Genomic DNA, 22,759 nt, shown 5'->3' with positions numbered 1-22,759 from the left:
TTTTAAGTTTGCCATGTTCTGTACAGGGCTGAGGACCTGTAAGCTGCTCATCTGGGTTCCATCACAGCAAGTTACATGTGCCAGACAATGAGCAATTCTGTGCCAAGACTGTAGCTAGACTACAAACCTTTTATTTTAAGTGTATGCTTCCTCGTGTCAGATGGGTTTCAGACAGGCTACCTGCTGCTTTCAACAAGATAGTTGCAGCTTTGTAAATAAGCAGGAATGAGTATAATTAGGTTAAGGATAGGATATTAGGTAATTGGGATGGGATGTAGAGGATGTGGGTGAAGACTAACTATATGAAATAAGTTGTTTTTAATCAGTTGTGTTAAACAAGAGACAGACTGTGATTTGTTTTTTAATACATGGATAATTTAATATAAGTTGTATAAAATCATTTGTGATTTGTTGATCAGTGTTTTTTGTTTTCAGGAAGCAAGAGACACCTCCTACTGACCATCCTATAAAATTTCAACATTTAATTTCCATATGTAATAAACCAAGATGGAATTAACTTGCAAACTTGACATGACTTATTCCTTCAAATCAGAGATTAAAAAGATTAAAAAAAAAAAGATCAAATGAAGATAAATAAATATTTACAGCAGGTAATGTCAGGTGACACTGTAAAGGTTCATAAAAATAACTTATTACAGCAGGTAACTTTTGGTGACATTGTAAAGGTTCATAAAAATATCTATTACAGCAGGTAACTTCTGGTGACTTTCAGCAAGATCAGGGGCATGTGGATCTGATCACCCTCACAGCTGTCCACTGCATCACTGGCGGTCATCAATACATCTGTGGAAATAATTAAACATTTTTACATTAGTACTTAACAATATATCATGAGTATTAATATATGATGGGACCCGAACTTAGAACTGTGTGTGTGTGTGTGTGTGTGTGTATGTGAGAGAGAGAGAGATGCATTAGAAAGAAAACAATATACACACTCTTAACTGTAGTTCAAACATAGGTCAGTATCTGAATGAGAAATGTGGCTAACTGGCCTGCTATCACCTGCAATCTCTGTAGCAGGAATAATGTGAGCTATTGTAATGTACTATAATATCTTGTACTACCGTAAATATTAAATAAATAGGTGGACAATGGTAATCATGGAAAATTCGTTGTATTCGTTAACTGCTTGTTACTGATCTTATATGTATTCAGAGAACGGACTTCATAAATCTAACGTTAGGCGAGCAAACACATAGCTATTTAAGGTTAGCTTACCCGAATCTGACAACCTTTTCATCCCCCGGCGTGACCTCTTTAACGGAACATCGTAGTCGAGCCATTTCTCGGGGTAAAAGTGTTCGTCAGTCGCCTTCCCGTCCATGAAATGGTACGAACACACATAAGAGCGCTTGGGTGGGCGCTTCAAATTTAGCGCCTTCATCCATTTCCTCAGGTGCTTCTCTTCTTTAGGTGGTGGGTGTAAATTGTAAAGTGCACCACAACACTCCGACCGCTTCACAATGTGTTCGCTACATCGTTGGTGCAATTGTTTTTTTAATACAATTGTTATGCAGCCCCTAACTGAGCATATAATACTTGATATATTTGCGTTTTGTTATCTAGCCACTATAGGTACGTTACGTCCGGTCCCTCAGCCGGAAGTAAGATGACAAAACGAGCGCAATGGCGGCGCCGTTGTTGCCATGGAAAATAAGGTGAATAGATTTGTATAATGTGATTCATAAGGAAACGTATGATTTTTAGGGGAAAAAGTAAGCATGAAAGTCCACCCTAAACATATATACATCAATAAGACAAACATTACTCATTGAGAGAATATGGACAACTCGTTTAGACCATGTGTCTGAGTGCGGCAACCGTTTTCCCTTCGTTAAAATAGCAAAAGTGGATTCTGACATGCCCTGAGTTCACCTGCGCCATGCACTTTAGACCATGCACTTAGATTGTTAAAATAGGGTCCTATGGGAGGGCCAGAGAACAAAGATCTTAATTTGTGTTCTGAAAAAGAATGAAGGTCTTACGGTATTGCAACAGCATGATGGTGAGTAATTTTCATTTTTGGGTGAACTATTCCTTTAAAATGTCAGATTAAATACTGAAATCATGTAGTCAGTCCAAATTTTAAAACAAAAGTGTGTCCATGTGAGAGTACAGTAACTGTACTTATTAACAGTATATATAAGAAAAAGATAGTGAGTAAAATACAGATTAGACATCACGCATTTTGAATTCCACTGTTTCACTCTTTTCTGTCGCAGCTCTCTGAAGCCTCTTACATCTTTATGTTTTTATTTTTTATTTCTCTGCTTAATTCTCATAGGAATCATTGTCATAAAGATTTAAATAGAATGCTGCTAATTGTTTTCCAGTGTAGATTCTCAGCTGAGCTCAGAGCGCAAGAGTGGGCGGGGCTTATGCTGACCTGTCATATTGATTGACAGGTTAATTGTGAATGCATTAGATCAGTCCTCATCCAGCGCTTATTCTGTCATATATTAAAAGGTCTGTCTGTTTTCTAATAATTCGAGCTAGTGGCAAAGTGCCGCCGTCTGATAAATCACATTTGTATCTCGTCGCTCTCTCCAACTGCCTGCAGAGAATTGATTAGTGGACGACAGGCTCTGTTTTTTATTGTATAAGTTTATACTTTGGCTCTCTTGGGCTCAGGACCACCTCTCTCTCTATACTGGCTCATTTTAATGTCAGATGCTGTAGCAGTGGATTGTTAGTTGATTTGCCCACCAGCGATGGGGTTTATATGTCACAGACGCTCAATCACGGTTAAATTCTCATCTCATTTAAGCCTCTCAGATTAAATGATGCTGCCACAGCCCTTCATATGCAGTTATTCAGCCAATAACACAAGCCTATTAGAGGCTGATGCAGCTGATGTTGAGTTTTCTTATTTTAAACCAATTGGAGATGTGACATTCTGCCCTCTGGGTTTGAATATGATAGGAAAGTGAGGCTTCAGTTCGTATATTTTACACACATCTCAAACCTTTAGACAAATATAAGTAACACATTAAATATGAGGATAAATGTCTGAGGCTGTCAGTGGAACTGAATCTTGACTAAATGACTCACGTCTGTTGGCTGGTGTTTTATTCTCTCCTCTTTTATAAAAGATGGCATCTGTAAACACATAGAAAATTAGGGATTTCTCACTCAATACTGATAAATACATTTTTTTTTTTTACTCAAAACAGAGGGTTTCAGAAATTCTTATTGTGATTTTGAGCAGTTTCCAATTGTAGTTCATTAAGTTTAGGCTTACTGAGATTCAGTAAACAGTCACATTTGTTTTATTAGCTCAAACAAGAAGTGTTATGATGGCTCTTTTCCAGAACCTAGTGAGATGGCTATAAAGAAAGCTGCCTTTTATTAAGGAACGATCTTCACTGAAATTGAGCCTCATATTGGATGTAAAGTGTATGAAACTTGATTATTATTGTTCATTTAAGTAGAGTTTGATGTTAGCATGTTTTAATATTTTAATAAAAATGATTGAATATTTTAGTAGAAGCATTGCAGTTTTGAATGGAATATGTTTATAATAAGATTGTAATATTTAAAGTGTACTTAAAAGTATACTGTTATATATTAAAACTTGGGCCAATTTAGTCCCAAGAAATACTGAATAAGTTATTTTTTTAAGATTAGATTAAACTTTATTGTCATGGCACATGTAGGTACAGGACAATGAAATGCAGTTAGCATCTAACCAGAAGTGCAATAAGCAGTAAGTACAGAATATACAAGGTCTAAAATATGTTTCATATGTACAATAATATACAAATAAGGCAGTATTATGGACATAATTTACAGATTTTAAATACTATCAGCATGATATACAGATAGGTGTACTATGAACATACTATACAGATGGATTATTTAAAAGTTTAAGTACACTATAGGCAGAAAATATGAACATCATTTACACTAGTGCAATGGACAGTAAAGTGCATAGAAAAGTTAAACAGTCTATTCTCCTTAAGAATGCTGCAAGCTCGACGTAGACAGCGTTTTCTCTGGATGTCCTCAATAGCAGTAAGAGGTGTCCATGTGATGCGTTGGGCGGGTTTCACCACTCTCTGCAGTGCCTTGCGGTCAGCCACTAAGCAGTTCCCATACCAGACTGTGATGCAACTGGTAAGGATGCTCTCTATCGCACAACGGTAGAAGTTCACCAGGAGGGCTGATGCCAGCTGGTTCTTCTTCAGTGTCCTGAGGAAGAAGAGGCGCTGGTGAGCCTTCCTGACCAGGCTGGAGGTGTTTGTAGTCCGGGACAGGTCCTCCGAGATGGTGGTTCCCAGGAACTTGAAGCTGGAGACACGTTCAAGAACCATACTGTTAATATGGATGGGGTCATGCATGCTTCCTTTCTTCTTACTTAAGTCCACAATGAGCTCCTTTGTTTTACTGGTGTTAAGGAGCAGGTAATTGTCAGTGCACCATGCGGCCAGGTGCTGTACCTCCTCCCTGTAGGCAGTCTCATCGTTGTCTCTGATGAGGCCAATCACCGTGGTGTCATCTGCGAACTTAATGATGGAGTTTGTTCCATGCATAGGCTTGCAGTTGTGGGTGTAGAGGGAGTAGAGAAATGGGCTCAGCACACAGCCCTGTGGTATGCCAGTGTTGAGTGTTATGGTGGTGGAGCAGGTAGTACATTTACAGCTAATACATTGATATTACTATACTCATTACAAAGTATACTTGCAAAATATACACAAACATTCCTTAATAAAACAAACTTGAAGTATATTTCTTTTTTATACTATATATATAGTATATTCATTTTAGAATATAGTGCTTGTGTGGGAGATGCAGTTTTGAGCCTATGAGACGTATTTGAGCTTGGGCTAAAATACAGCCCAAGGACTTCTTTCCTGTGGTTTTCCAGTTGAGAAGGCAATGACCTTTGCCCTGCATTCATAAATCAGACAGACCTTGTCTGAATCTCCTTGTTAAATGTCAATGAAGGTAATTTCACTCAATTATTCAGGCACTGCAGTAATACCATTACTTTAAAAGACTGAGTTTCATTGAAGACTTTATGTCAATATGATTCGCAGCCTCTTTGGAGACTTTCATAACTTAAAAGTTATTTTTAATGATGCCATTGGAAGGTTGTCTCCTTTTTCAAATGTGCTGTATATACTGCAGTATAGAGGTACATTGTGAACTCTTCCCTGCATGACTTCCTCCAGAGTATCTGTTAATGAAGTAGGTGGGCTGCAGAATCCCTCTGTTTAGCTTTCATCTCAGAGACACTGTTAAGGACGTAATTGAGTGAGGGTCCCATGGTTCATACTGTTCATTAACATTCTAGTGTTGTCGAACTGCTTAATCAGGCACAAATGCAAAATGCAAGCTGTCAGAAATCCAGACAGATCTCTTATGACGCTTTTTCATGCATTTTTCATGTATTTCAATTTCTTCCATCTTTTAAAGGGATAGTTTACACAAGATACAGCAATGGTTCATCTTTTTTTACTCAAATGGGTTTCTTTCTTCTGTGGAACACAAATGTAGATGTTTTGTATAATGATATCTATCTATCTATCTATCTATCTATCTATCTATCTATCTATCTATCTATATCTGTCTGTCTGTCTGTCTGTCTGTCTGTCTGTCTCTGTCAGCCCTCAAGATTTCACCAATCCATCAGTTCCATTTGTTCTGCAGCTTCAGTCTTTTTAAACGCAATACATAACGTGATGTGACTCACTATCCTGGTTCACTCTCATTAACGTCAGAACATCTGATAAATCAGAAGAGGGCAGAAAAATTCAGTAAACCCTATGGGAAGTCACTTGATATGTGACTAGCGGAAGGTTCCTCTGAGAGCAGATTACCAGCTGTCTTCTCCACGCTATCGTCTGAGTCACAGATGAACGTCCCGTCAGACACTTTGAGCTGCTGTAATGATGTTGTGTTCAGATGAAAGAGGCTCGACTCCTACAGAGGTTTGTGTGCTGCAACAATGAGATCCGGCGTTCAGTAGCACATCTGCTTGATGGCCTCAGAGTCTGGAAAATATTCAGCCCATTTAGAAGTGCAGTGTTGCATCTTTTCCATTCAATAGCCCTGTTTTGCACACTGTCATCTGCACACAATGGCAGGGGTCATTTGGATTCTTTTTACCTTCCAGATGGGATGTTTCATAATCGAATCTTTATTTTTCTCTGTTCTGTTCATTTACTGTGTCCTTGGCGAAGTGCCCAGATATGAATGCTGTGAAACAGAAAAATGTGCTTTAATTGTGTATCTGTAGGTAATTGATTGTTTAAGCCACTATTAATCATAGTTCAGAAGCTTCGCTGGGTTCTCGCATTTCTGTGAAGCTTTTTGTGAACAACCTTTCTGTTAAATCAGAGTGAAACTGTTTATTAGAAGTGTTTATTTATAAAAGTGTGGATAAAACTTTTCTTGTACAAAACAACAAAGGTTTTTCTTTGTAATTCTTCAACAGTGAACATGAAATCAATCTTCTGTAATGGTCACTCTGTTTTCTGTCGATGATTGATTGTTCATTTCTTCTCTTCTAGTGGTTTGGGGATCTCGTCACACCGGTTTGGTGGGAGGACGTTTGGCTGAAGGAGGGATTTGCGCATTACTTCGAGTACATCGGGACTGATTTCCTCTTTCCAAAGTGGAACATGGTGAGTTTTGGTTGTTGTTATTGATGTTTTTATTGATCAGAAGAAATCGCTGTAATATTCATGCTTGACATCATTTGACCCAAAAGATTTTTATCATAATGTACACATAGTCAAGCTATATAGTGAAAGGTATATGGGTTTCACGCTGTTTAGAAATCTAAATCTCTTAAAACAAGAGCAGTCATTTATGCTTTTTACACACATGGGATCTTAAGAATTACTTCTAGCAGAGCAGAAAATAACAATCCCATTTGAGGTACTAGAATCTATGTTTTATCTTGTTTCAGCTGCAAAATGTTGATAACACCCTGACACTGATTTCAATTTGGTTCTGGTTTTTGTGATTCTAATTTAAATAAATACATTTAAAAAATGCTTTTCATTTTAAACGTAGAGTGTTCTAAAATTTTCAAACTGAAGATTATCTGAAATGACAATGTTTTACAATGCCATGTAATGACAAGTGTACATTTGATCTCTCTGACAGTAGTGAATTAGCATGCTAAATAGGGGCATTCATGGACTGTTTCATTATCAGCTTGTAAAGAACAAATTGTTCCAGCTGTTTTAATGGTTATTATGAGCACAGTTTGAGTTTGACTTCATGTGCACAAAGAATCATACGTTGAGCTCGGTTATCAAAAGCTTCTATTTCAGTCTTGTTTTATTGCCAGAGCAGCCGGTGCTTATGCTGTCTTATTTTGTTGTGTTGCAGTGACACTTTAGTCTGCAAGTAGTTGTCTCCAGATCAATTATCAAAGGACAGCTGTGAAATAATAGCACTAGACTGACGAGTTTCTGCTCATGACAGGTTTTAATACTTTTTTTAATGCTAGTCACAAAATGTGCAAAACTTATTCAGTGAGAAAAGACAAACTACATTCGTATTGCAACACTTTGGTGATAGTCTGAATTAAAACTGCTAGTTTACGGCAGAGCTTTGAAGAGCTGGAATTTGTGTTGCCTTCAAAAAAAAATAACTTGAATTCAAGGCCAGCACACATACTGGTAGCACTTTATTTTACAGTCCTGTTCCCCATGTACATACTATGTACTTATTATAGTACTTACAATAACTATGTAATAACTAGGTACTAACCCTGAACCTACCCCTAAACCTAACCCTAACCCATGTAGTTACCTTGTATTACCAGAACTTTCTCAAATAAATACACTGTAAATACACTATAAGTACATGGAAGTACACGTACTGTAAAATAAAGTGCAACCCACATACTAGAGCACAAAATCTAAACCAAGTGCAATGTAAATGTCACATAGTCTAATGAGTCATCCCAGATCCATTTTCTACATCCAGATGGGTTCATGTTCAGAGAAAGACAAGGCATGGCTTCGATTTACAACACTCTGTCACCTCACAGGAGTCAAAGTTTTAGTGATCCCCTGAATGGTTGTTAAATCGCCAATAATTTTGATGCTATATTACCAGACCAGGTACATCCAAACCATCATGTCATGGTATTCCTGTTGGATAGTAAACAAATCCAGGAGTGTTTGTGAACATCAGGAGGAAGTCAAACACATTTCAAAGCTTCTCCAGTCTCTATATCTGAACATCATTAATTTTTCATTGGAGTTTCTGGAGTACAGAGTCACGCTTCTAACTTCTTCCCCTAAAAAAATCTTCCCACAGTTACCATCCGACAGTTCTTCTGAAGGTGTTTCTCTTTATTAGGATCTGGTTATCAGTATATGTTAAATGTACTGACGAATGTTATTGCAGCAGAACAAACATCAATGTTTATGACACCGTGGGCTTCCAATGTTTATGACACTTTGCTATGCATTAGAAATCATGCTGATTAAGCCTGTTTGGATCTTCTGCACAATTATTAGCCACATTATTTTGATCATGAGCTAGTGTAAAGATTGTTGTGGGTTGTTGGTCATGATTCAGACCTGATGTGTCATAGTCTTATGTCAGTGTATGCTAAGTTCAAGTGCTAAAAGGAGTCTGAAGCAAGTCAAGTCAAGTTTATTTATATGGTGTTTTAAACAATACTATGCAGCCCCGCACATTACATGCAGGAAAAAAATTAATTGTGCGCACGATTTACTAATTCGTTCCCTCAATGTACTAATATGTGCACACGATTATTATTGCGTTCCCTCGATTTGCTAAATCGTCCGCACAATTTAATCGTGTCCACGTTTTAGTACATCAAGGGAATTCATTTAGTAGATTGTGCACACAATTTAGCCTACTATTTTTTCCTGCATGCCATGTGCAGGGCTCCGTACAATAAAAATTGTGTCAAAGCAACTTTACAGGATTATAGGAAAATAGTGTCAATAATGCAAAATGACAATAATAAACTCTCAATTTTAAGGTTAAAGATAAACATAAATAAAACATATATAAATTTGATATGTGTGTACTTTAAGCTCATACATTCACATTCACATATAATGACCTTCCAATCCATCTGTCCTAGTATTTCATACCTCTCTCCTCCAAACACCTTGGTTATGGGGCACCAACCAAGCAGAGAGACTGTTTGGGGAATGCCATATTTAGGGAGGAATTAGATTTTGATAAAAAAAATAAAAATTCATTCACCTGCTCATAACTATTCGACTGTAGGTTTTCCTCCACTATCTCGCATCCATCATACTAGAGATGCTTTCAGAAAGGTTTGGTTACCCATAAGGCATTGCTCCAAAGCCAGGCATCAGTGCTGTCTCTGGCCTAAAGCGGTTGATCTTCAGGTGCATCTACAGCAGGTGATGATGTTGAGAAGCTAATAAGCAGGATCTAAATGAAGTATCATTGGATGTAAACACCTTGTTGAGGGCACATGGCCAGATGGAAGCTCGTCTCATTTTACTGATTTTATAGTGCACATTACATGACTTGCATCAAATCAGCACTGCATCACCAGCTGTTCTATATTTTTCTCAGTCTGTCAGTTTTCGTTGTATTCACATTCACCATAATGTTGTGCATTTACTTGAAGGCCTCATTTGCTATTGATTATGTATATATATATATATATATATATGCACATTAAACTTTAAGGCTCATATTGGTTTGGATAATAAAGCAACTGCCCATCAGAAAATAAGACAGCTGTCACACATTGTTATGTTCCAGAAGACAACCTAAGTGATCATATTAATAGCTTGAGAAAAAAGCTCACTGATTTCTGAAGAAGTCTCCATTTTCTCCAAGGTCTTCACTCTGAAGTTAAATACAAGAGATAAATTATTGCAGCAGTCTAATAAGCATAATGTTTCAGTTTTAATGTTTCACAAATATCTAAAGACAACTGTACCTCAGATGTAATTCTGCTGTAGGAAATTCTACCTTTCATTAGCTGATCAAAAATAAATTAACGTCAAAGCCATCCAGAAGACAGTTTGATCTACAAATATTGTAAAAAGCTATAGATAAATCTTAGTTGGAACTCAGATACCTGTAAATCAGTGTTGCCAAGTCTGTGATTTTCCAGTGGAATTGGGATACTTTATCACTGTTGCCGGGTTTTTTTCCATGTCACCTCAACCCCACAAAAAAAGTGTATTTTAACCCTTGGAACACAATTTTTAACAGGGGACCCCTCAAATGCGATTGGGCTAGTTTTGGGCTAGTTTTGAGAAGCAATGTGCAGGTTTTGTTGTGAAAACCTGGCAACCCTACTGGAAATATTCTCTGTATGGATTTGTTTGACTTTGTAATCGATCAGGGTCAGAAATTAACTTTTCCTTTAAGGGGCAACATTTGCCTCCAGGAATTTATTTCCAGGGACATTTTTATATAAAGACAACTTTAATTATTGTCTTTAAAAAATAATTAATAATTATTAAAAAATAATTATAATATTTAAAAAAGCTGTAAGTTTTTTTTTTTTTTTTTTGGTATTTTTGCTCTAAACCCCCATTTATTTCTGACCCTGGAAGAAACCAGGATTCACTATGTCAGTAAAAAAAAATCTTATTGTATTGACATAAAATTATGAATGATTCTGATGAACATTTGTTTCTTGATTCATACGTTGTTTGTTTGAGCTCAAATCCCTTGATTAAAATATCCTGCTTTCTTGGATTAAAGTCTTTAACATGATTCTTAATCAAGCTGCCAAAAGCTTTAATGGGCAAGAATTATTCATAATGATAGAAAATAAAGGTCTAATAAAACATTCAGAGAATCAAAGCCAGACGTGTTTATAGCAGCTGATAGTTTGATGGCTTTCTCTTAGTCACACACTTTTACCAAATACATAGATGAGAAAATAATAAAATATTAATTTAGTGTCATTTTCAATTTGATAACTCAAATTTCTCCAGAGATGTTCTAGATATGAACCTGCAGTATAATGCCTTCATATATAATTCATGCGATTCATATTTCATCCATTTTCGTGTACGGTAACTGGCAAACCGCCACATTCAAATGAGTAGCAGGAAAACAGATTCACTGCAGAAGCACAATTTACTGAAATGTATAAGAGTTTGTGGTGTTATATTCATGATGTATTTATGTTATTTTTTTACATCCTCTGAAAATAGAAGTTTAGAAGCTGCTCAACAAAACTGGAGCAGGAATTTATTAATATATTATAATATTTAATAAACATACCTCTGATTACTCTGTGAATATTTACATTATACAAAAAGGTTATTCGAAGAAAAATAGTACCATGATAATTTTTTTTTAACTGCCTCCTTGTGGTTTATTTTCTGATTCTATTTTTTTTAAAGTTAAAAAATCAGTTCAGACTTCCTTTAAATAGGGAATAAGCTGGTATCAGAGTAACATCTTCCTCATGTGCTCCAGAATAACTGTATTTGAGATTGTGACTCTCTCCTGATCCACACACAGTAAATGATAAGGGTCTTTTTCATCTGACCCAAAACTTCTACCTGTCTTTATAGTGAATCCTACAGGGAGACATTTGATCAGAGACCCTCTGAGACCCTCTGCACCAATCACACACACACACACACACACGCATGCACACGCATGCACACACACACACACACACACAGACACACACACACACATACACACAGAGTGTTAGCAGCAGTGTTTCTCTCATGAGTGAGTTGTGTCAGCTCTCGTGTGTTGGCAGTGAATGTTCATCGTATCAATGGATTGTGGGAAGCTGCTGCTGGAATAAAGGCTTCAGTCGTGACAAATATGAGCTGGATTTTCCTATAACCACTTTCTAATTTCATTTAGAGTGATTTTTACTTGTGGACATAAAACAGAAGCTTTAATGTGACACTTTTATGTGTTTGATAGTGTAAAACAGAATAAAGTGTCTGTCTGTCTGTCATCCACAGGAGAAGCAGAGGTTTCTGACTGATGTTCTTCATGAGGTGATGTTACTGGATGGTTTGGCCAGTTCTCATCCCATCTCTCAGGAAGTGTTCGAAGCCACAGACATCGACAGAGTGTTTGACTGGATCGCGTACAAGAAGGCAAGAGAATCTCTCATCAGCTCCTACAGACTCCAGCTGCATGATGGAAATGAATATTAACCTTTAATATTGAGCTGAGCAGAATGAACTGGTTTATACTGTACTCTAAACAGAGAATAAATCAAGTTCAGTGAAATTCCACACTCAGTTCTGTTTTTTACAAACAGGCAGCAGAAGAGAAACAATGACTTTGTAAAACAACAGTATTATCGGTGTAAATCAGTCAGTTATTTTAGGACTAAGTCCAGTAAACACCTCCATGTGCTCGTTATTTTTCTCTCAGCTAAAGACTTCTCAGTATATTTTTGTGAATTGTAAATGAAGTCGCGTTGTTATGAGCCTCTTCACATACACAAGAAAAACAGTTTAATTAAAAGCTTGTTTTTTCAGTAAGCCATGGACAGAAACCGTTACACTGAGAGATTTTGAGGTTCTGTGTCCTCTGGGAACTTCAGCTGCACAATAAACATTTCATCTCAGACAAGACGACCTCTAATTACCTCTTTCTTACTGGAACATACTTGAAATAACTCCAGCGCCCAAATATATCCTCTCATCCTGAACATCTGAAAGCCATTAAAGGCACAAAGAGCAGTAAAGAAAAACCATTGTCCTCTGTCAGAGTTCAAACCAGAAAAAATCTTCCATCCAATGAAGATTTGAGTTTTTGCTTTAACTCGTTCTTCAGCTGTCAATCAATGCACAGCCGGATTCTGATTGGTTCTTGTTGCTCCTCAAGCCCCTCCCCTGTTTCCCTGCAGGCTCTATGGTGTTATGAAATCTGTCAGTTAAACTGCAGTGATCCTGACACTCAGCTGTCCCTCATCACTTCCTCCTCACACTCTAAGGACTCTGATATCCCACAACACATCCCATGAGTCCTCAGCGCTAACAGGAAGTGACACTCATCACACAGGCTGTGGAGGATGGGATGTGGAGAGATGGGAATTAGATGCTGTCAAATGAGCATGTCAAAGTCACGCAAAGTCAAAAAATACAAATTCATGGAACTGCAGAAATCAGCAGGACGAGTGTCATGGAGTTCTTATTTAGATGAACCTTGAATAGCTGAAGAAGAAGAACTGAAAAAGAAGAACTGAAAAAGAGCAGGGACATTATTAATAGCTGATCTTTTATTAAATATTAAACAAGTTCTGGAATGGACAAGCATGTAAAATTTTATTTTAATTTAATTTAATTTAATAAAAAAACTTTAGTTTATATCCTCAAATTCAAAAGTAGTCCCACAACTAGAATTATGATTTTGTCAACTGTCTAGTTACAATTACATATGATAGTGTACGGACAAATCAATATAAGCAATTTTTTAAAAAACAGGGTTCACATTTTTATACAGAATATCATTCTTCATTGACTTCTATTGTAGGTGGATTACTGTACTTACATACTATGTATTTATTTTGTGAGCAGGTATAAATGAGGAGCTTTTACTGAATGTGTGTGTTTCTGTTGTGTCTGCAGGGAGCCGCTCTGATCCGAATGCTGGCTAACGTAATGGGACAGCCGCTATTCCAGAGAGGCCTCAATGTAAGTCAATAGTTTTCTTTCATCTTCTCTCTTTGTGGTCACAGATGATTTCACATGTATGTATGTTTTACTCCTAATGTGTTATGAATATGTTTATAAGGCTATCTTTATGAATTATACATTCTGCATAAATGCAGCTTGAAGAGGATTGTGGCATAATACCTAAAAAAAACTCTCTTTTTTTTTTTTCAAAAGCTCTATCCTTGTTAAATCCTGCGAATGTGATCTGAATGTGTTACAAATGAATCTCACCATTTAACACTTGAATATCTCAGTGAATGTTCATGTTCTGGAGTCCCCTCATGTTGCTCATGCAGCCGTGTCGGTTTACATGTGTTTCTTATCTTTAGAGCTACAACAGCTTGTTGTCTTTTCACGCGCTGGCATCACGCTTGAAGTGAAAGCAGCACAATCAGACAAGTGATTACACGTGTTTGTGTCAGAAATTAATTTAATATCTGAAACTTTTACAATCAGAAGATTCAGATACATCTCTGTGTTAAACCGGTTTAGATTAGGTTAATGGTGAAGCACATCTGCTGCATTGAAACACATAAACTGTATCTGATATTGCGTAGATGGCTTGTATTTTTCTGTTTGTTTATAATCACATGGTCATTTGCTCCAGTTGAAGTGTTTTAGGTTCTATGAAGCTCCTTCTGTGTCCGTCTAGCAGTCAGAGCTCCTCTGGAGTGAGCAGCATATCTTTATTATTGTATTATTGGTGTTTTGGACACCATATGGCTGCTACATGAATCTACATCCTGTAATGTGGTTTAAGGATCTGGGCCGTGAACAAACAGGTTTGAATCCAGTGAGAGTCAATTTGTAAATTAATACATGGGAACAAGTTAAAGGTACAAATCCCTCTTCCTTTAATATGCGAGTTCACACAGATTCAGAGGTACAGATTCCTCACCTTCACATAAATCACTTTTCAAAACATCCATGCTTTCTCACTTTATTTCTGCATGCCTGAGATGCTGTACAAAATCTGACAGATTCAGAGTTGTTTTCTGGGTTATTTTTGTTATTGTGGTTTAATGTTGCTATTAGTGTTTGGAAGCACAATCAGGTCATGTTTTCCGCAGAGCAGAATGTTTTAATGCTTTATTTACAGATGTACCATCTGCATATACATGCTTTATATCACAGCACAAATACATGTAAGGCCAGCAGACTGACTTGTGTAATACACAATTACTGTATGTGTCCATTTATCTTGAACTAGCTACAGTAACTGTAAATAATGTTTGGTTCCCTTTCGAGGGAACTTCAAACTACTTCCTCTAGCATACATTGAAAAAACACCAACTTGTTGGCCGGCGACAGCCTCCAACGTCACTACTGGCGCAACTATAAATAAGCACCGGGAGAGCACGTCATTATCTTCTTCATCTTCACTGACTGATTTGTTTGAAGCGTGCATCTGAAAGAACCGGTAAGGGCGATCTTTCTCTGTTTATCATGGCGACAACTAACAAGCGTTTAGACGATATGTGCATCCGTGTCGACGTTATTTGACACCCGATGACACACGCGATCTTTGCGTCATTTGTTTGGGTGAAGAGCACGCACGCGATGTCTTTGAGGAGGCAATCTGCTTGCATTGTGAGCATTTTTTCAATGGAAAAAGCTCCGCTATCATTCGTCTCTCTTCTGAAAGAAAACGGAAAAAAGGCAGACATCTGCTTCCCGCGGTTCAGGATCCGTCCGCGCTGAGGCGTGGAAGAGAATGAGCTTGTGAGAATACAGGTGGATCTGTCTGAATGGTTTAAAGAGGGACTTTCCCTTTCGCGCTCGTAATAAAAAAAAAAGGGCGGCGGACGAGAGAGAGCCTCGGGAGGATGATGTTATATCTTTAACACTTTCTGATACTGAGGTTAGTGCTCTGCTGGGTTTTACCCAGGAAAAGCAGGATATATTTGAGGATGGTGAAGAAGCTGAGGCTGAGCCTTCTCAATTCTCCTGCCCTGCGTATGTAGAGTTGTTGGAGGTTATTGAGTGAAAATTACCTTTTGACCATAACCCTCCAGCTCAGGTGAGCCTTTAATTTGTGCATGATCTCCATACAGAGATTAAAAAGAGATGAAAGATGTCTCGCATCCATCGGTTTCGGCATGAAAGTAATCTGCCGACATCGAGGTGATGCGCGAAAGTGGCTATGAGGGAATGCCCCCTGTAGAAAGAGCTAAATTTTAAGGGCCATCTAAGCCCCTGTGGCTTTATTACAGCACAATGCTGTATCAGACTGATCTGCTAAGAGACCTGGATAAAGACAGGGGCCTTTTTCTGATCAGGTAGCTGAGCTGCGCTGCACCACGGATCTCTCTCCGTGCTACCAAGCAGGCCGCCTCCAACATGGGCAGGACTATAGCAGCCATGGTGGCAGCGGAGAGACATCTGTGGATGAACCTGGCAGACATCGGGAGGAAAGAAAAGATTTTCTGCTCAATGCTCAGGTTTCGCCTTCTGAACTTTTCGGTGTTTTCGTTGAGACAGCGATTTGAGAAGTTCAGGGAGATGAAGGTGTGCTCTGCTGCTTTCAGATCCTTCATTCCACGAAGGTCCAGGTCTGAGCCCGAACAACATAGGGGTCCTGGCCTTTCTCGATCTGAGGATCAGAGATAAGCACAGAAGGCTTGTGTCGCAACTCGCACTCCTAATAGTGGAATCGTGGGTCACAAGGAGGTAAGCAGAACCTAAGGGGTATGATCTAGACGAGGCAGCGTTCTCGTCTGAATCGGAGTGATAACGAGGTATCTACTCATTCCCTTTGGGGATTTTTAACCCTCTGGAGTCTAAGAGGTTATCAGGAGAAAATAGCCTCATAACGCGTATATGCGTTAATCGACTTCAGAGGGTTAACTTCTGCTTTTATCCTCCCCTTCCTAATTCCCCTGTAACCACCAGCTCTCCAGCTAATAGAGGTTAGTTGGAATCCTCTCTCTTAACAGTCTCCTATGCTGGACCTATAATGTTTTATGGTTCTATGTTCATAGCAACCACCTGACTAATGGTCCAGACTACATTTACATTTACATTTAATCATTTAGCAGACGCTTTTATCCAAAGCGGCTTACAAATGAGAACAATAGAAGCAGTCAGGTCAACAAGAGAACAACAACAATATAATAAAGTGCCATGACAAGTCTCAGTTAGTATAGTATTGAATGCCTAGCCAGGTTTTTTTTATTATTATTATTTGTTTTAATAAATGAAAAGACAAGAAAAGGAAAAATGCTAGTGTTAGTTGGTTAAGTGCAGGCGAAAAAGATGATTCTTTAGATGTTTCTTGAAAATGAGTAAAGACTCAGCTGTACGAATTGAGATTGGGAGGTCATTCCACCAGCTGGGCACAGTCCAGGAAAAGGTCAGTGAGAGAGATTTTGAACTTATTTGGGATGGCACCACAAGGCGTCGTTCACCTGCATAGCGCAAACTTCTGGAGGGCACATAAGATTTAACCAGTGAGTTTAGGTAAGCTGGTGCTGTGCCAGTGGTCGTCTTGTAGGCAAGCATCAGTACCTTGAATTTGATGCGAGCGGCTACTGGTAGTCAGTGTAACCTGATGAGGAGAGGAGTAACGTGAGCTTTTTTTGGCTCATTGAAGACAACCCTCGCTGCTGCATTCTGGATCAATTGCAGCGGCTTGACAGTACTTGCAGGAAGGCCCGCCAGGAGAGTATTACATTAGTCCAGTCTGGAGAGAACAAGAGCTTGGACAAGAAGTTGGGTTGCTTGCTCTGACAGGAAGGGTCTAATCTTCCTAATGTTGTATAAGGCAAACCTGCAGGACCAGGTAGTTGTAGCAATGTGGTCTGTGAAGATTAACTGATGATCCATCACAACTCCTAGGTTTCTGGCTGTCCTCGAAGGAGTTATGGTTGACGAGCCCAGCTGTATAGAGAAGTTGTGATGAAGCAATGGTTTACCTGGAATCACCAGGAGTTCTGTCTTCGTAAGGTTAAGCTGAAGGTGATGGTCATTCATCCAGTTAGAAATGTCACTCAGACAGGCTGAGTGACTAAAAGGAGGCGCCCCTTGAGCGGGGCTCCAGCACAGGACTGTGGGTGACTAAATGTAACCCTCTCTGTATATACTTATGTGTATTTAATTGCTGGTGGTTACGTGTCTACTAATGAACTCTGTGAGTTCCTTTGCAGTGCTCAATTACAGTTTTTACTAAATACTCGCCAGCACCAGCCATCCGGCTTCATGTTCCGATATTAGGTGGCTGAGATCACAGGTTTCTGAGGGAGCCTCCTTGATCATCAGGCCTGGCACAGCACTGCAGGGAATTTCATGGATGTCCGGCCAGGTCATCCTGAGTGGTCTCCTGGCCTCTTAGGGGTGCTGTCGCATCTACCTCGCCCGAGGTTTGTAAAATTGAGCTTGCCTCTCCCGTGAGATTCAGCGTCTCTGCGATGCTTAGAAACCTTTAAGTACACACGCTAAGCTTTGTGTACTTTCTCAAAACCACATGTTGGTCAGTGTGCACGTGAACACTTTGCACACTTTCTAAAAATCCACAAGTGGTAAGTTTGCATGCAAGACTCTTCAAACTTTCTGAAATCTTGTATGATAAGGTTTACGCGCTCCGCTTCATTCCCTTTCTTGAGATGATTAGACCTTGGTTCCTTGGGCTCCATTCAGCCAGTGTGTATTTGTTTATACACCTCAAGCATCACTGCCCTCAACATGAGGCGCTATTTGGGTGATTTTCGTGGTAATTTAGCAGCGTTCCCTTTTTCCAAAAAAGGGTCGCCTATGCTACTCTGAGCCCGGAGTTCTCCTCTTATAGAGACTGATTTCTCTGTTTTTTCCCCAGAGTGTTCCAGTATTGTTTCCATATATCGAGTTGATGACTCTCAATCATAATGTTTTGAGATGCAACATTCCATCTATGAGCTGCTCTATCAGAGTGTCACAAGAGCCCCTCCTTAGAACAGTATTTGAAAATCCATGCTATGGTAAGTGTGCATGTGAAATCTTTTCACACTCGCACACTAGTATTCTGCGTTCTTTCTAAAATCCAATATGGTGAGGGCTTTGCGCGTTTGCTTCATGCCCTTTCTTGAGTTGGTAAAAGCCCCGTTCATCTTGGGCACTACTCCACCTATGTATCCTCGGATACCTATCTAAACAGGGTGTTGCTACTAGAGAACTGTCGAGACAGCTCTTTCAGCAAGCTTATGCATAAGCTAGCGGCAGCTCCTGTGTGACAGGCAAGACTTGGTAGAAATGCTAGGTTCTTAGCCGTATCCCTTGAAAGGAATCTTTCCTGATTCCAAGCTTTCAGCTCTACCCTGGGCCGAGGCCCTAACAATTAAGTTGGGTATGTAGCTTAGGCCTTTTGGGCCGTGAGGGGTACTATCACAGACAGCCGCCTAAACATCCCAGGGGCAACTCCCATGGAAATGGTAGAGTTGGTACTTAGTGCTCGCCATGATTCTGGCCTGGACTCCCCTCAGCATGGTGGCGTGGGTATACTGTTCCCCAAAGCGCCTCCTAGAGGACGCAGTTCGAAGTTCCCTCGAAAGGGAACTGTCTCAGGTTACGTATGTAACCATAGTTCCCTGAGGAGGGAATGAGACACTGCGTCCTCTAGCTCCCTGCCATGCTTCTTACGCAAGCTTCAGACGAAGAAGATAATGACGTGCTCTCCCAGTGCCTATTTATAGTCACGCCGGTAGTGACGTCGGAGGCTGTCGCCGGCCCAACAAGTTGGTGTTTTTTCAATGTATGCTTCAGACACGCGTCACGACGAGGTGTTCCCCAAGCGCCCCCTAGAGAACGCAGTGTCTCGTTCTCTCCTCAGGGAACTATGGTTACATACATATCCTGAGACAGTTTTGTGCAATATATACTTTAGTAAAATCTTCTATGCAAAGTATATTTTATCTTATGCAATACAACATTTTTTTTATTTTAAATAAGCAGAAAGAAACAAAATTATAAAACAATTACATTTCAACTTATTGTATTAATTAATAATTGAAAATTAAATTATTTATTTTTACTGTTATTGTTTTAATAGTTTTTTTATTAACTGTTTACATTAGTATTATTATTGTTATTATCTTTTCTTTTCTTATTGTTATCAGTTTGGTCACAGTTGTATTATTTTTTTATTTATTTATTTATTTAAGTGTTTCCAGTTTTTTTTTCCTTTTTTTTTTACCTTATATTAATCATAGTTTCTGCTTAATGCTCAATGTAGAGGCTTATGGAGTTCTAAACTGCTCTAGATCTGAAAGTCTGAGTATTTAAGAGGAGAGACACAACCTCACACATCTGCCGATGATCCAGCTCTTCTCTCTAGTCTTTGTGTGTTCACCGAGGCTCTTTTAATTCTCTCAGTGTCTGTCTTTTGCTCTGTGTGGCATCTCTCCTCCTCCTCGTGTCTCTGCATAATTGAAGCAGCAGACAGTCGTGAATGCTGAACAGCTCAGAAGCAGCAGATGAGCTTTAGTCTCATCCGGACCAGCATTAACATCCCTCTCTCTCTCTCTCTCTCTCTCTCTCTCTCTCTCTCTCATCTTTACTGGTAAATGGTGGATGGGCTGCTGATGCAGGTGGATGAATGTCTCTTATAAAGAATAGAGGGAGTCATAAATGAGGTCTGAATGGGTTCTGGGGCTCGTACAGCTGGCTGGAGTGATGAAGCGCTCTTGTCTCATTTACACACACTGCCCATCACTTTTAAAACCACTTTCAGATTGATCATATTAAGGGATGTAGGAAATATTAATTCCAGATGGAAATGTGAAATGCTTGACCTATGAATAGCAGAGGACAAGTGCGCTCCTGCCCTGGAGAAATAAAATTCAGTGTGTTACAGTCCATCTTATTCCTCTGGATGTGATTTTGAACTGCAGGAAGCTGCTTCCCTGGATCTGGTGCTTCATAGTCCTGTTTGTCGGCTCTCAGCCGGTTCCTGACTTGGAGAATGGCAGTCTGTGAGATTCCCAATGGATGTTGTGGGCTACTAATTCGTTCTGAACACAGATGAAATAGCCAGATACTCCTCGTTTCAAGTCCACAACATTCTGGGACACAGAGAAGATCCATTTTTGCCATCTTCCTCTTCTTCTCCCAGCAGTCCTTCTGGCTCAGCTGTTCCGCCTCATTATTACTTTTTTCTGTCTCTCTCTTATGGGAACTTTCAGTATCTTCGTCTGTCTCTGAGTGATTGATGGGAAGAATAGGTAAACACAGCACCTCACCAAACAATCTACCTCCATTGCCTCAAAATTACTTTCGTATGCAAGAAAATTGTAGACATATTTCTTCTTGTATTACTTTTGAATGAACTCATTTAGCTGGATGAATAATGAATTATTTATGATCTGCTTTGACTGTTGTGGTGAAGGCTCTTGCAGAAAACTCGTGTTTTAGCTCCGGGGGATTTACATATCGAAAGCGATCAATCTTTTGTCTGCCTTTGTATATCATTTGGCTTTGCAGAATCAGAAACCAAATCCGAATGTGGTTATAATATCTAATGAGGAAACATTCAGGATATTATTCTGTCCTGGAGAGTGTCAGAGGAGTAACTAGCCATATCTAATTAGAGTAAATGAATAATTACACACACAAACATCCCACTGGAATCTGTTGAGTTATGAAGTAAGTTTTTAGATCTCTTCCAAGCTGCTGATATACACAGAAAAACGTTAAATGACTATTAATACGATTAATAAGCTGCATCTTTATTAATATTAACTAAAATATAAATTTGTCCAAAATAATAATATTAATACTAATAATTACATATGTTTTTTTGGATGTTGGAGTTCTGTTATCACTTGAATATCACAAATCACCAAATTAGATCAAAGAGGAAATATGAATAATCAATCATAACTACTTCTCGGTCAATTCTAAAAAACATTGCTTTCCTGTTTAAGGAAAATTAAATTGTGCAATACTACTCGCATGTTGCAAAAATATGCATGATTAGGGACTCAGGTTATGAGCAAACAATGAACAACCTCAAGTGTGATAAAAGTAAGACTTTATTAACTAGTTTAACAAACACACACAGACACGCATACAGTTGGCATTGGAAAACGCCTACCTAAAACTTCTCATTCTAACATGCCCTCACGTCTACATCCCGATGTGGGAAGATTTGCATAACGCCGCCCAAATATTCTTACAAAGAAAGAAGGCGTAACTTTTATTCTCGCTGTTTAACTGATTTAACTGTTTAATTAATCTTTGCATTGTTGTTGCGACGCTGTGTTTCCTTGTGATAGTGAAATCATTTTGTTCTTCCAAAAGAGGACACAACTTGAAATGAGTGGATAAGTTGTAATTACACCACTGTTCCAGAACAGTTCAACCCAAATATTCAGATATGAGTTGCACATTTTATGGAGGACTGTTTCCTGATCCTGGGAAAGAAAACTACAATGCTGGCTGTTCTGACTCACAGTCTTTAAATAGGATTACATATGTAAGGATTTGCCACTGCTGATTCAAATGTGAGTTTTGAGCAGTATAGAGCAGGGGTACTTGTTTGTCGTTTCGCCGATCACAAATACAGGCATGGTTTTATGTTTACATGGCGCAATGAATCGCAATGCATAACAAGACAGTATAGTTCTCAATTCTAAAAGTCAGCAGTTCTCAATTCCAGTCCTCACACCCCCCTGCTCTGCACATTTTGTATGTTTCACTTCAGATGTTTGTTCTATTTGAACGTAAGTGCCCTGCAAAGTGGACATCACAAGTTATCCCACCATGATTTTAGTTGGAAGCAAAAGTATATGTTCCATTCAATGTGCATTGAAGTGTGCGAGACGTGAATTCAGAGGTATATGATGTCACACTTATCCATGTGTGAAGATGTTATGCAGTGCAAATCCGTGAATTTATGTTCCAAAGTGAAGTAACATATTTCCCCCTGCTCAGGGAGTAGGTAGCAGTGAACACTATGTAGGGTCCATGTCAATGGGAACACAGTTTATGCGTGGAGCAAAACAAAGAGAGACATGCAACATATGCAGAGTTGGGGGGCGCGAAGACTGGAATTGAGAAACGCTGGTATTGTCATTATAATCAGAAATTATGTCCACACCGGATGCAACAAATGCAGAATTTCT

General features: G+C 38.9%; 1 protein-coding gene across 1 annotated transcript in view; it reads left to right on the top strand.

Annotated features, from left to right (window-relative positions):
* LOC127956968 (thyrotropin-releasing hormone-degrading ectoenzyme) overlaps nt 1-22,759 on the top strand; it is a 128,844-nt gene that overhangs the window by 51,285 nt on the left and 54,800 nt on the right. Inside the window, exons 5-7 of the mRNA XM_052555299.1 lie at nt 6,540-6,653; nt 11,961-12,098; nt 13,581-13,646. Coding sequence (XP_052411259.1) covers nt 6,540-6,653; nt 11,961-12,098; nt 13,581-13,646 — 318 coding nt within the window. The remainder of the gene's footprint in view (nt 1-6,539; nt 6,654-11,960; nt 12,099-13,580; nt 13,647-22,759) is intronic.

This window comes from Carassius gibelio, chromosome B4 (genome assembly GCF_023724105.1).
Source record: "Carassius gibelio isolate Cgi1373 ecotype wild population from Czech Republic chromosome B4, carGib1.2-hapl.c, whole genome shotgun sequence".
Taxonomy (NCBI): domain Eukaryota; kingdom Metazoa; phylum Chordata; class Actinopteri; order Cypriniformes; family Cyprinidae; genus Carassius; species Carassius gibelio.
This window is presented reverse-complemented; position numbering and strand designations above follow the sequence as displayed.